Source organism: Lucilia cuprina, chromosome 4, assembly GCF_022045245.1.
Source record: "Lucilia cuprina isolate Lc7/37 chromosome 4, ASM2204524v1, whole genome shotgun sequence".
Taxonomy (NCBI): domain Eukaryota; kingdom Metazoa; phylum Arthropoda; class Insecta; order Diptera; family Calliphoridae; genus Lucilia; species Lucilia cuprina.
The window spans coordinates 1,901,459-1,916,115 of NC_060952.1; the positions used below are offsets into that span (position 1 = coordinate 1,901,459).

Sequence of the window (14,657 nt, forward strand, 5' to 3'; positions counted from 1 at the left end):
AAGTTTTTGTTTTGAAAACAGTGAAAAAATAGATATTCATAGTCCTTAGGACAATTTTTGCTCATTTGTATAAAACCTTGTATGACCAAAATGTACAACTTTTTATCCCCTCTAATTCCGCCAGTTATTGACCGATAGAGCTGAAAATTAGTGTCTAGCCTACTATCGAAATTGCAAATTTCATCCAAATCGATTTTTTGAATTCGGCACTAGACACGAAATTACCCATATATATTTTTTGGGTTTCAAGAACACACACAATAACTCTCAAACCCATAAAACTTGAAGTTTTTATTGTTGTTGGTTTAAGTAATTTGAGATTTTTGTTTTTGGAGGAAAACAGAAAAAAATGAAGAAGAATTAACTTTTAAATTAGTCGGTATTATTTGTTTAATGAAGTTACATACACTTGTGGCAGATGAACACAGTTTCTAAAACAATGTTAAATAATTTAATGACATTAATGTTATATTAAGTCTTCAGTGATATTAAGAAACATTTTTTTATTCTTTGTAATTAAATTAAAGACTTATTACAAAAAATTAACTTTATGATAGGTAATGAGGGTGAGGGCAGAAGATAGAGATTTTTTAAACTTGACAGTTTGCTAATTAATTAAAATATATTATTGTATATGTATCTTTCTACGAAATGAAGTGTAAGAAATTTAGCGCATTTTTTATATGCTGAAAAGTTAATGGAAATATATTAGTCCACTTAATTGATCATAAAAACATCACTCCTATACAAACTTTGCCAAATTTTAAAATTACGCTTTGTAGGGTGTAAAAAGATTAATTGACATTAATCATTTGTAAATTATAAAACTATCGATTTGATTAATAAAAAAAATATTATACTTTTATAATTTTGGTCTTATTTCAGTAATATTTTTGTGTAAATTTTACAATTACGAAAAAATGGTAACAGATGTAGCAAATATTCAGCAATTGACTGGAAAACAATGCCGTGAATTATTGTTTATGCGTTCCAAAAAGGTAAATTAATCGAAAATTCAACAAAAATTAATAGTATCTATAAAACAAGCTCCTTTTTTAGCCCAAACGTATTGTACCGGCCTTTACATATCAAGCTTTACAAGACAACACCATGGTAGCGCCACCCAAAAAGTATACAGATTATCAAGCAATTATGTATTTGGTAAATTTAAATAATTAAATTAAATAATTTCTTTTTAGAATAGAACTATTTAAGAAACGTCCTGCAAAGGATACCTTCTTCAAGATTTACTGGAAACGTGGAGACATACCGGTGACTTTCTCGGGTAAATTGTTACGCAAGAAAAATACTAAAGAATTTCCCCTAAAATGGTATTGTCCGCCTCAGAATTTAGACTATTGTTATTATTTACCCATATTTGTAGATGGGTAAGTAAAACTAAAAATTTCTTACAAAAGCGACTTCAGTTTTAATCATTTCGATTTGAACAGTTTATCCGATAATGATGTAGAAATACGTAAATTGGCTCAATATGGCGCTATGGACTTAATATTAAAAGCTCCTCAAAAAGTATTGCCCGTACTGCCTAAACTTATTTTACCTTTGAAAAGAGCTTTTAATACTAGAGACAAGAAAATCATAATTGGTGCCTTAAAAGTTCTACAATTAATGGTTTTAGTAGGTGGGTACAAATAATTAACAATAATATACAAATAATTTCTATTTGTTTCCTTTTAATTAGGACCCTGTGTAGGTCAAGCTTTGGTGCCCTATTATCGCCAGCTATTGGCTGTTTGTAACTTGTACAAAAATATTAATGTTAATCTGGGTAATTTTATAGATCCTGATCGTGATTGTCGCATAGGAGATGTTATCGAGGACACCTTAAATATTTTAGAACATTGTGGTGGCCCAAATGCGTTTATTAATATTAAATATATGGTACCAACCTATGAGAGCAGTGTCTATCCACGATGTGAAAATCCACCTGTAAAGGTGAATGATACTAAAAATACTTAAGAATGGATTCTGAAATATCCAGATAATTTCAATTTAAAAATGTATCTGTGTTAAAATTAATGATTGAAAATAAAGCTATCAGTTCATGGAAAATGAATTTTTTTTCGTTAAAATGTGTATATAAATATAAATAAGCTTATTTAAAGTGGAATTTCGAGAGATGTTTAAAGAACAAAATTTATAATAAAGAAATGCGTTCGAAATTTTATTTTAGATTATTGCCTAGTATACTTAGATTATTGCTATAGTATACAGTCTATGGACTAGTTTAGGAACCGCTCTATGAATACTAAAAAATATTTATTTTATACTAGTTTATCGAGTATATGGACTCATATGTATATGAATAGAACCATTTCCAATTGGAACAAGATCTGATCATATTCTTTATAAATACGGAGAGTATTAAAAATTCGGAGAGTATTAATAACGGTTTAAATTTCATCAGGGTTCCATGTTCATATTTTTTAAGATTTTTTTTTTTTTTTTTTTTGGGTTTTGATTAGGATGGCGGTGCATCAAGCACTCATATTGCCAGGTTATCACACGTTTGTCCAGAGAAAACCCCACCAACCGACCTATACCTTCATATAGGAAGTTGGAGCATCCGGACTTGATTTCATCAAAAGTATTAATGGTCTCCACCAGTATATATTTGAGTTTAAATGGTCTCCACCAGGTTATATCGTGAGTATTTTATGGTCTCCACCAGGTTATATCGTGAGTATTTTATGGTCTCCACCAGTTAAAAACGTTTGAGTATTCTATGGTCTCCACCAATAAAACATAACCTCACTTGAGGTAATACGAAAGCACGAGGTTAATGTAGACAACATATAACTTTGAACAGTTATATGAAGTTATACATTACACCAGTGCGAGCGAGACGCAAAACTGTCGAAAGCCAGGCAACAAACACAAGCCTGAACGCGTTTAAGAAATAATCGCGATGACGCGAGAGTTGTTCCCCAACTCAGACCTGAATTACGACTGAAGATTTTTTTAATACGAAAAAATCTTTGGACAAGAAGTCTATAAAAAATAACGGTAGACTTGTCTATTTTATTATATTATGTATATAAGCTGTTTTTAGAAATACACTTTACCACAAGCACTTTAAGAATTTGCTTTGATTTTAATATTGATTACAAAATCATACATACCTTCTTAATCCCAGCATAAATTTTGTTCCAAATATTAATTTGCTTCAAATTGATTTTGTTTACATTTTTTTATTGCAACAGCGGCGAACAAAACAAAAGAATGAAACACACACTAAAGAAGAATAAGAAGAAGCATATGATTTATGTTAAAACTTTTCGAGATTAATAAACAGGCCATTTATTTGCAATTTTGATTTTTTAATATAAAAACAAATAAAAAACGTTTATTTCTCTTTTAACATTTGTTGCATTTTATTAAAAAAAAAAAAACATATTCTAATACAACTGAAACAACTTGCATTTCTTTTGACACAACACTACTGCCACATGGTGGCCAATTACTTGAGTGGCTTTTTAACACATTTGCAAATTATTAATTATTTAGAAAAGACTTGCCACATAGGTATCACTTATTTAATTAAAGGTTTATTAACTTTTTAATAAATTTTAATGCATTTTCACACACAAAATTAAGAGAAACCATAAACGTATTAATTTTATTTCCGTTCCCGCTAATTTCCAATATGATACTGAACCACAAACAGTATGAACAACTGTTAGTGAAATAGAAAAACGCTTGCTTAAGAAAACGTCAAAAGACAACAAGCGTTTATTTCTATTACAAATTTGCAGTGTTTGAGTAAATTTAAAGAAACAAAAAATTATGAATGTATAGTCGAGAATGGCCGACTATATGATACTCTACACCTGTAAGTATTTTATACTTAATATTTTTACTTATTTTTGTCAAAAAAAATATTTTTTTACCCCTATAGGGGTAAAAAAATATTTACTAAATGAAATTTAGTAAATATTTTTTTACTTCTACTTTAAGGTTATTTACTTCTACTTTAAGGTTATTTAAGTACAATTTAATCGTTCTTTCAGTGTTTATAAGTGAATTGTAACCTTGAAGTATGGAAGCTAGGGTCAAATGAGACCCAATCGTTACAAAAATTGGCAATGTCACTTAAACTTCTTTAAAACTATGTTTTGTCGATTTTTGTTAACATATTAGAATATTAAAAGCCCTATTCAGAGGGTACGGTTGTATGAGGGCAAAGCAAAATTCGATTTCAACCATTTTTAATAGCGTTCGTACTTGGGCCAAATAAGGATTATGCGCCACATTTAAAAAAAATATTTTGAAAATTGCAACCTGTAGTGTGCACACAAACTTTACATGATCATACAGACGGACGGGCGGGCGGAGAGTCTGAGCTGATTGATATCCTAAGGGTGTAGTAACAATATTTTTGGGTATTACAAACATCGACATAAACACATAATACCCCCACACTACCGACCTGATAAGTTTAAACTAAATTTTCTCTTAAAAATCGAAAACCAAATATTCAAATTATTTCATTTATTTAACTTTCAATGTTAATTGTAATAGATGATGAAAAACCTACTACTTTTCATATACCACTCTGTGTTTAAAAACAATGACATTTGTTTTTCTATAAAAAAAAATAACTGTAAATTATCACTTTTTTCTTTACTTTTTTTCTTCATTCTTCAACTTCGCGCATCAGCTGTTAAGAAAAAATATTCTTGATCGAAGTAAAAAAAGGAAATTTTGCGATTTTTTTACATTTATCCCTATAAATTAATTGGATTTGTGCTAAAAGAACTTTTGTTTTTGCAATAATAAATGTGTATGTAACTTTCCCTGTAATCAGTTAACATATTTTCTTTTGTCACTTGTATCAATTTTCAATTTTCTATTTCATTCATTGTATTTTTTTTTTTTATTTACAGACAACTGACATTTCCAGTTCTTTAGCCGCACAAGAAGATCGCAAATCGCATAACCTTAAAAAACAAGAAACACTTGCTTAGAAGCGTTAAATAAAGTAAAAATCTACACGTTAAAAATAAAAAAAGAAAGAAATCCGTGTTCTAAGAAAAATATTCCGTTGAATATCCTACGCTTAACAAACAGTTATTCTTGCAAGTAAAAATGTTTCATTTAGTAATTATTTAACAATAAAAGGGTTTATCATAGCCCTTGACACCTCGAACTCTAACAGCACGTCCAAGAATTTTGTATATTTTTGTAAATTTTTTTTAACGTTTAAACCCAGTGATTGTTTATTTTATATTTGTATTTATTTTAATTTATCATTTATTATTTCGCGTTACGTTTTATGTTTTTAATTTGAATCCTAAAAAACTAATTCTGTGTCGTTAGTTGTGTGTACGTTTTTAAGTAAAAATTTCATTGTCGCGTTGTGTGTTAGTTTATTTATTTGTGTTCTCTTAACAAATACTATGGAATCGGCAGCTTTAACGCCTTCATCAAGCATACATGTTCCCAAAACAGAAGAATGGAAATCACTTAAACGCATCTCGGATCGTTATTTGGAACCAGATGAATCATCCTTGTCTGGCGAAAGCGAAGAGTTTATGCTTGATAATGCTCAAACGAAACGTTTTAAAAGTTTGGGTAATTCTGCTCTAGATGATTCTTGCTTTGAATCACCCGTCAATGTAGGAGCCATGTTGCGTCCCAAACGCATATTTCAAAATGAGTCACGTTTTCAAGAAATACATAATAATCATCATGGCATTTTATCGCCCATCACGGAGATTTCGATGAATTTAAATGAAACATCCTTAAATTCTGATCATAGTATGGTGGAATCACAAATCGAGGTCGACCACGGTTTTGACGATGGCACAACGCCTATTAAACGTTTTCGCTCGAGTGGTCGGCCAAAGCTATTTTCAACAGAGTCGCAACTTTATAACGAGGGTGAGTTAATTTGCTTTTAATTAAATTAATTTATATTTTGCATAGATAGATAGATAGATAGATAGATAGATAGATAGATAGATAGATAGATAGATAGATAGATAGATAGATAGATAGATAGATAGATAGATAGATAGATAGATAGATAGATAGATAGATAGATAGATAGATAGATAGATAGATAGATAGATAGATAGATAGATAGATAGATAGATAGATAGATAGATAGATAGATAAATAGATAGATAGATAGATAGATAGATAGATAGATAGATAGATAGATAGATAGATAGATAGAAAGATAGATAGATAGATAGATAGATAGATAGATAGATAGATAGATAGATAGATAGATAGATAGATAGATAGATAGATAGATAGATAGATAGATAGATAGATAGATAGATACTTCACAAAACACTTAATTCATAGATTTAATTCTTATGTTCCTATTTATGATCATCTATCAAAAGTTTTTAAAACAAATTTCCATGCAGGAAGTGGAACTAGTACCAAACTAGTTCCCAAATTTCCTATACCATTTAATGCTCAAATTAGCATTGAGTGTGTTTGAAAAATTACTAGTGCCATTAGTTCTATACTTAAACTAGTACACTTTGATACTAGTTCTAATATTCATTAAAAGTCATCATAAATGGTGGTTTTGCTCTTTTGCAATCCTTCTGCAGAATTTTAAGTGAAAATCACTTCACAACTATTTGCTATAAAGTTTTATTTTAACTACTCCTAGTACTAGTATTTTTCCATATAAACTCTAACCCAATTTGTGTTCTAGTATTAGTACTACTAATATTAAGAGATTATCGCTTCATTTCCTTCAGGGTTGAATGTGAATTTGCTTTCCAAAGCTTTTAAAAATTAAATTAAATAAGTCCATTAATATTTTTTAAATTTGCCTACCTTTTTCGATCGTAAATGAATGCGTAAACCTAATCGAAATGCAAAATAGAGGTGATTTATTTGCCAATATACTAATTTATGCATTAGAATATGGACGACTTTTGAATATAAAACATTCTATATGTCGCAGAAAAAACTGCAGTATTTTTATGTCAAAAAGTAGTGAAAAATATACTTACTATCGTATTTTTTCTTATCTATTAAATTGTAATTTATAACCTCATGTTCCAAGATTTTTTTTAACATTTAAAAAAGATCGTAGGAAACTTTTAAACATAAACTCAGTGATATTCATTAATATCAAATTTAGCCTATTCGGACACTGAATTAAAAATCAAATTTGAATCTCTTCGAACTTATGTTTAGAATTTTGTAGTCCTTTTTAAAAAAATATTTCAATATTTTTTGAAAGCTAGAAGTATGTTTCCTAATTATAATTTAGCTAATTTTAATTCTTTAATTATTTCTCAAAATTAGCCCTAATCTTAAATAATGTGTATATGTTCTCTAACGCTTTCTTATAACTAATTCCGATAGTGGCAAATTGGGAAGTTTAGACTTTGGACTACTTGAAACTGCACGTGAAAAGTGTACTATTGTAAAGTTTTTTATTTTAATAAATTGTAAATAATTTATTATTATAGTCCAAAGATTATTAGAACTTAATTTTGATTTTTTTACTCACTGATTCAAAATTCAATTATATGTTTTATTTGTCTTGAAAAACACAAACTAACATTGTAAAGCTTTAACACAATTTCATAGATTATTTTAAACTTAAAAAATTTCGAACTTAATTTCGAATTTTAATTTTAACCTACATACCTTAGGATAAAAAATTTATACAAATTCTGAAACTAGATAAAAATTATGTTCTAGTTCTGCTCGCAGGAATTTATTTAATTTCGTGAAGCCCCATATTTTGATATTGTGTTTCTTCTATAGAGCTACATTGTCCATAAATCCCCAGTTCAAATAGAAGTATATATGAACATCTACTAAATATTCCCGTACATTGAGAATATTTAATATTTCAGAGAGTTTTCAATTGCATGGTTTTACAGATAAAATTACTTTTTTGATGAAATGTCAAGATGTTGTTTGATTTTATCGTAAAAACTCTAATTTTCTCTTTCTTTTCATGCAAAATCAGCTTAAAATATCATTTGTACTCTTTGCAAGAAACTGTGTCGTGACTATTAGTCACAAAACTCTATAGATTTTCAAATGTTAGTTTGACAAACTTAAATCTGGCCTAACTTCCGGGATACAAATATCCATTATTTAATTGTGCAGCAAATCATTATCAGTCTGAAATACAAACTTTTAGTTTAGTAAAAGTGGTACAATAAATTTGATGAGTAACCGAAAAAACAAAATTCTCATCGTAACATTCCAATATTTGCAAAGTCAATTGACTACAAATATTACATAATACTTTGTTACATATTATCAGAATTCCCTAAAAATCTGGGATTATTGAAATAGTAATACTGCTTTTTACGAATTGAAAAATGTTGAGATATTATCAATATTTTTACAACAAAAATGCTGAAATATTGTTTTTTCTTTAAATTTTTTCGTACGTCTCCGCGGACCCCCTAAGACCAACACGGCTTTCGCGGACCACCATTTGGGAACCATGTTTAGGAAAAAATCTTTGGTATATTTGGCAAATGTTTTTACTAAAAATTTTATTTCAGATTTCAATTCCTGTGTAATTTTGTAAATCATAAATTAAATTATTTAAGTATGCACACTCTTTTTCAACTTTATTTTGTAAATAAGTAACAACCAACCCCTATTTTTAAATATTCATTATAGTTTTAACACCCTGTCCAGTAGGCCAAAGGTTTTTGACCTTGCTAAGACTATTACTAATACCAAGTATTCTCAAACTTTAGTTGTTTCAACAACCAAAGCAAATTGCTGAGCCTCATACAATTCCTCTCAAACTTTAAACTTCTATATGTTTCAACAACTAATGCCAACAGAGTGCGCTACTGCTAAATGTCTTTGAATGGAATTATAATACAAGATTCAAATGATAATTTAAGAGGTTTATTTTTTAAGTTGCTCATGGAATGAAATATATATTTTTTTCCAAAGGGTTATGGCCAGTGGTTAATTAACAATTTATATTTTTTTCCTATACGTGAAAATTTTCAGATGATGTGGTTTTTATCATTTTCCTTCAGTAGTGCTGAAAAAATATTTGAGAATGAGAATTGGTTTTTGGTTGCATGCACCTGTTTTGGAAACATTTAGATCTTCATTAACCCACTATTAATCAAATTTCTCTCTTTTTGGCCTGATTTTTAGTTATTTTTTGATATTTTTGTTTTTAATTAAAAAATGATGAATTTCGAAATATTATTCACATTTTATTCTGAATTTATACTTTTTCCAAAACTCTTGGAAGTGTTTCGGACTAGCTCTGTTGCGTTACTGACTGAGTTATTCACCATCGCGTAGCCCCAACAGCTGAACGTAGAATCATGAAATTTTTACATTGGATGCATTTTTGATAATTTAGATCCACTAAGGAGTGATTTTTGGAAAAAAGGGAAAAGAACAGATAAAACCGGTTTTCCTAATTATCTTTATCTTGATATACTCTAAAAAAAGCAGATGGGTGTATCGTACTTTTTCGAAATTCGTGCAAAGGTGATCTTGGCACCTTTTTTGGCCTTTAATAACTTCTTAACTAATGACCATATTAAGATTTTTGTAAATATGTATATGGATATATCTCTCAATATTATCAGATAATTGTTTCGTACTTTTTAGAATACGGTCCTTTTGGATTCAAAGGGGAGAAAACTGCATTGTTCAACAAAACGTTTAGTATTTTATGGGGAGGAAAAAGGGGCCAAAATGGGGAAAACCGGAAATATAGTTTTATTCAAACTCATTGGCTCTTTTTATAAAATTGGAAAATAATTATTAATTTACTCACACAAAATTGACTTAGTTATACCCTAGACCACTATAGTGGGGAGGGTATTATGCGTTTTGTAACACCCAAAAATATTGATTCTGTCCGTCCGTCCGTCTGTGTGTCCATGTAAACCTTGTACTTTTTGTATATTCTATAGTATGAAGCAAAAACTCAATATTAACGAAATTCTTAAATGGTACTTTGGTACTTTTTCGTCCCGCAAATGGTACTATAATATTGAACATGTCGGGATCTGACTGAATAAGAAACTGTAAGCCCCGTTAACTCTACCTACGATTATCGTTTAACTGAAAGTTATTTTGCCGATTATAATATTTTTTGTATGAAAACTGTCAATTTAACCTTTAGGTTTGTGATATGGGGGTAAGAGGACTATTGGGTACTTTTTCATTCTTTTAAATCATACGTTTTGAAGATTTCATATTATTAAATGAGAATTTATATAATATAATATACTTTATTATAAAAGTAATCAACTAGTGCTATTAAAAAAAATATTGAAAATAATTTTTGAATTATTAATTAGTATTCAGTATAATTTCAGCATCCTATTAAAAATATAAATTTAGCACGCGTTTAACATTAAATTTAGGGTCAATATAAAATGAACCCTTAATTAAAAAATGTCACTAGAATGCTTTTATTACATTGACTCCTTTATGACTGAATAAAATCAGCAGGTATTTGAATTTCCATATACCATAGAAGTACATTTGAATGATATTTATTAGAAATCCATAGAAATCATACAATGTAGAGTTTAAACAATCCTTTAAGCAAAGACCACATTCAAAGTCAATTTCTATACAAAACTCCTTTTTGATACATTTCATACAGTGCGTGCTGGCATGTGTGTGAGTAGGTATGTGTATATATTACACAGCTGGACAACGTATTAACACAAAACGAAACGTAGTTTTCTTATAAGGACTTTCTTCCCTATTTTCATTTACCCGAAAACTGTGTAACGAAAGGGTGCCTCAGACCCAGTGTTTTATTAAGTTTCATTCGGTGATTTCTTTTTAGCATAAAAAAATCTCTAAATTGACATACACATCCGCTGATCGCCTAGTGTGCTGTGTTGCATCACAAACCAAAGACGTTGACATCTCCATACACTCGAATGCATTTTAAGCAAAATATTCGTACTCTTATGGCGAAACACGAGTTAAAGGCACATGGATAAAACATAAACTGAGTTCTGACAACAAGATTCAGAAAAAAAGAAGAAAAAGAAATCTTTGATTTTTACTGCTTTTGTTATTGCAAAAGAAATCAATTTGACATTTAGTGGTTTTCAATATTACAGCGGGGGATAGTTTGCATTTGACTTAAAAGACAGAAGTTTAAAAAATTATTTCTTTGGTATAAATATTATTTTAAATTTTTACTTTAAACATTTTTAATTCTATGGAGTTTCAATGAATGAGTTATTTTGCTATAAACATGCTTCTAAGACTTCTCTAGAACTAGTTTCAAAAATTACAAATTCAAATAAATACGATTGATTAAAGAACTTTTTACTGAAAAATTCCATAGAACGTGCTTAAAATCAATTATTTTAAATTTTTCTACATAAACATATTTTTGAGATTGATTTCTTTGAGGCATCTGTTATTGAGTTTATAAGAAAAGTCAATTACTTTTAAAATCTAATAACTTATTGCTTTTCTTTCCTTAAAAGTGTGAAGTTGTCGTCGAAAAAAACTAACTCCTGCTGACTTATTGTTTCTTTTGCTTTTTTCAAAAGTAGAAAAACTTATAAAATATATATTTTTGCTTTTACAATAGGGGAGAAAAAGATCTTATAAATTTTCTAAAAATCTTTAATGTTTATTTAGAAACTTTAGATTATGTTTTGCAAAAATTTATCGTGGTTTTCGATACTGTTTTTGCAGGAAAATTTCATCTTATAATTGTGTGCTTTCACTTGATTAGATTTTCAAGCACTTGATTTATTTATTATCTTTTACTTAAAATTACCTACAATTCAATCGATCTTGTCTTTGTCTGTCTCTTAGAAAGCAGTCATGTGGAATGTTTTTGTTTTTTTAATGATATTTTTTCTTATTTCCGTTTTCTAAAGCGCTGACTTTTTTCAGTTTTCTTTATAAACTATAATTTTGTATATGTATGTATTTAAAGTTGTATTTGAAGGGTCATTTCCATTGTTTCTATAAGATTGTCGGCTTTGATGTCTAACAATAAATTTTGTATGAGTGTGAATGAATGTGAGTGCATTTATTTGTTGTCCATTGCTCCTTGTAAAAAAGTTATATGCAATTGATAGAATGTAAGTAGTAGATGTATGTAGAAGTAGGAGTGTTATTTCTTCATTGTGTTTCATTGTTTTCCGCGCTACTCAACAATTTATTTAATTTCATTCTTTTAGCGCTCAGTTTTTGTTGTTGCATGTATTTTGCTCGGTTTAAGAAGAAATTAAGGGAACTTTGACTTCAAGTAGTAACGAGTACATGAATTTTAATAAAATCACTAGACCAAAACATTTTTAAATACTCGCATTTTGTGGTTGCAGGGAAAGCATAATATGTATAATATTGAATTTGTTTTGTTTAAGTAAAAATACCTTTAGAAGGATCTGGTATGTACATATCTTAATGATTACTAGAGCAAATTTTATATTTGATAGTTTTATAATATTATTTTTACAATAAATTCTCTTTAAATTATTTCAATTCCTAAACTTTAATTAAAGCTTTATAAATAAAATTTTCGTAAAAAATTTGTCCTCTTTTTTGTAAAAACAACAATCAATATAGTTATTTCCAAAAATTACTTTCTACTTAAAAATACATACATACATTGTAAGTGACAGAAAATACTTCTGGTTGAATTATTGACACATGATGCTGTCATCTGGTATTTCTGAAAGCTTTGCGTATAAAGTGATCTTAAAATATAGGAAATAGAGCAATCTCTTATAAATCGAGGGAAGTAATTTTACCTATTCTAGAAAACAATTAGCTTTGCATCGTCTTATTCACTGAGAAAAAGTTAAAAACTTAATTCATATTTTTGATATCGAATAAATAAAAAAAATATATCGATTCTTTAAAGCCTTAGAAACCGTACAATCCAAACTACTGTGCAGGATTTAAATCCGAACACTGTCTGTCCAATTCATCTGCAAATTCGTTACTCTATCTTGTGCATCTTGTTATTATGTTACAATCTCAATTGCCAACTCCTTCCTTTATGCTATCCACAACTTCCTAGATTATAAAGATCTAAACTAACTTTCTAATTTTTTTTAATAGGCATTAGTCCCCAACTCAAATAAATATTAAAAAACGAACGAACATTTCAATAATTTCTTTAACATCTGCTTCCAAAGCATCCCTTGAGAAAATGAAAAATCCAAAACGGAACAGCTTCCATTAACTAAAAGAAAAAACAACTTTGCAAATACTTTAATTTGATGATATAATGTTTTTCTAAAAATTTTATCCGCTGATAATGAAAATAATGATGATCTTCAAATGGGATGGGTTTTCACAGCATCTCACAACAGCCCAACAACAAACACCTCACTGTAAGTTCGAAGTTAAAAAAAAAGAAAACAGATTTTCCCATTGTCTTATGGGAAGAAGATGGCAAAAGTATAAACAATACGAAAAAAGTGAAATAGTAATATCATCATATCATCAATTTTATTTGAAGGGTGATTTGTAAATTTAATTTTATTTCATTTAAAAGTTTAAACCTGGGTGTGGTGAATCATTTATTTAACGCTACAAGAAAGAACAACAATTTATGAAAAAGTGAAATTTGAGAAACTTTTTTTTAATTTAATTTCCAATAACTTAGAACGTATTTTGTCCTAGAGTTTCATTGATAACTTTTACTATCTGTAAGATTTGTGTTTACTTGATTAATAAACACACACCCTTTCAATTTTTCATTTTTTTTTTCTTTTTTTTTTACAAACACCCGGCCGGTTTCCTTAAAGTAAACATTTGCTCAAAAATAAATAACTCGTGCTTGTTGCAAAAGTCTCCTAACCATAATCAGCGCAACTGTCTGAAATTATAAAAAATTAATCTTAAACGCCAACAAAAAAAAAAATAAAAATAAAGAAAGAATCAACTGCAGCAGTTGCAGCAACTAGAAAAGAAAATCAATAATGAGTATTATTGTCACAAAAATGCAATTATTTCCGATTTAGTTTTTGTTGTAAAACGCTCTAGGAGCCAACAAATTTTACAAAAACAAAATATAAGAAATTATTACGCAATAAGAATGAAAGCAAAACAAATGCATCCTATTCCATCTTGACAGCTAGACAATGAATATTTTTGCCTCGTACTACTGCTACCACTTACTTACACGGTTTTTACTTATATGACCGGTGTTGTAATGTGTCGTTGACACCTGGATATTTTGCAATATCTTGGCAGAATCAGCCACACAAAACATCAACATTCTCTTCTAAACTAACATTTGCTTTCCTAAAATCCCTCCAAAAAATTACAATCTCTACTTTAAAGTCAATGAACAGTTCGAAACTGCACAGCCCTCAGCTTCAACCAAGAAACTAACTCACACACACACGGACAGACACACATGCCACAAAGAAACAAAAACAATAATAAATACAACAAAGTAAAATAATAATAATGAATAAAAAGAAAAGAAATCGTACTTAAGATTGTTTTCCGTATAATGAAATCTCCTTAACGCCACATCGCATATACGAATATTTACACTTGTCCCTGGTTTAATTTGAATTAATAAATTTGAATTCTAAATAGCCTCTTTGATGTAGTAGTAATCAAATTCTACCTTGCCTAAATCTATATTGTCTCATTTACTTATATCGATGATCCTTTGCCTGACTAAAGAGTATGCA

General features: G+C 28.8%; 2 protein-coding genes across 4 annotated transcripts in view; both read left to right on the forward strand.

Moving 5' to 3' along the window:
* The first annotated feature begins 822 nt into the window (after positions 1–822).
* On the forward strand, positions 823–2,099 carry LOC111690602 (parkin coregulated gene protein homolog). 2 transcript variants are annotated; one of them, XM_046949668.1, is made up of 5 exons: positions 823–998; positions 1,060–1,130; positions 1,200–1,388; positions 1,452–1,642; positions 1,802–2,099. In XM_046949668.1, the coding sequence occupies exons 1-5, from the start codon at positions 921–923 to the stop codon at positions 1,978–1,980; spliced, it is 708 nt and encodes a 235-aa protein (XP_046805624.1). In that variant the 5' UTR covers positions 823–920; the 3' UTR covers positions 1,981–2,099. The 2 variants fall into 2 exon arrangements, with proteins under 2 accessions (XP_046805624.1, XP_023308876.2); XM_023453108.2 differs by having other exon boundaries at positions 824–998; positions 1,703–2,099.
* A 2,573-nt stretch (positions 2,100–4,672) lies between these two features.
* LOC111690485 (M-phase inducer phosphatase) overlaps positions 4,673–14,657 on the forward strand; it is a 163,463-nt gene continuing 153,478 nt past the window's right edge. For both annotated transcript variants that reach the window (XM_046949179.1, XM_023452971.2), the window contains exons 1-2: positions 4,673–4,804; positions 4,908–5,904. In XM_046949179.1, the coding sequence (XP_046805135.1) occupies positions 5,421–5,904 (484 nt within the window). In that variant the 5' untranslated portion in view covers positions 4,673–4,804; positions 4,908–5,420. The remainder of the gene's footprint in view (positions 4,805–4,907; positions 5,905–14,657) is intronic.

Excerpts from the sequence above, each read along its gene's own strand:
- LOC111690602 (XM_023453108.2), top strand. The coding sequence starts at position 921 with ATGGTAACAGATGTAGCAAATATTCAGCAATTGACTGGAAAACAATGC. Across the intron at positions 999-1,059 it reads TGTTTATGCGTTCCAAAAAG|CCCAAACGTATTGTACCGGC; the intron begins GTAAATTAATCG and ends CTCCTTTTTTAG. Across the intron at positions 1,389-1,451 it reads TTACCCATATTTGTAGATGG|TTTATCCGATAATGATGTAG; the intron begins GTAAGTAAAACT and ends CGATTTGAACAG.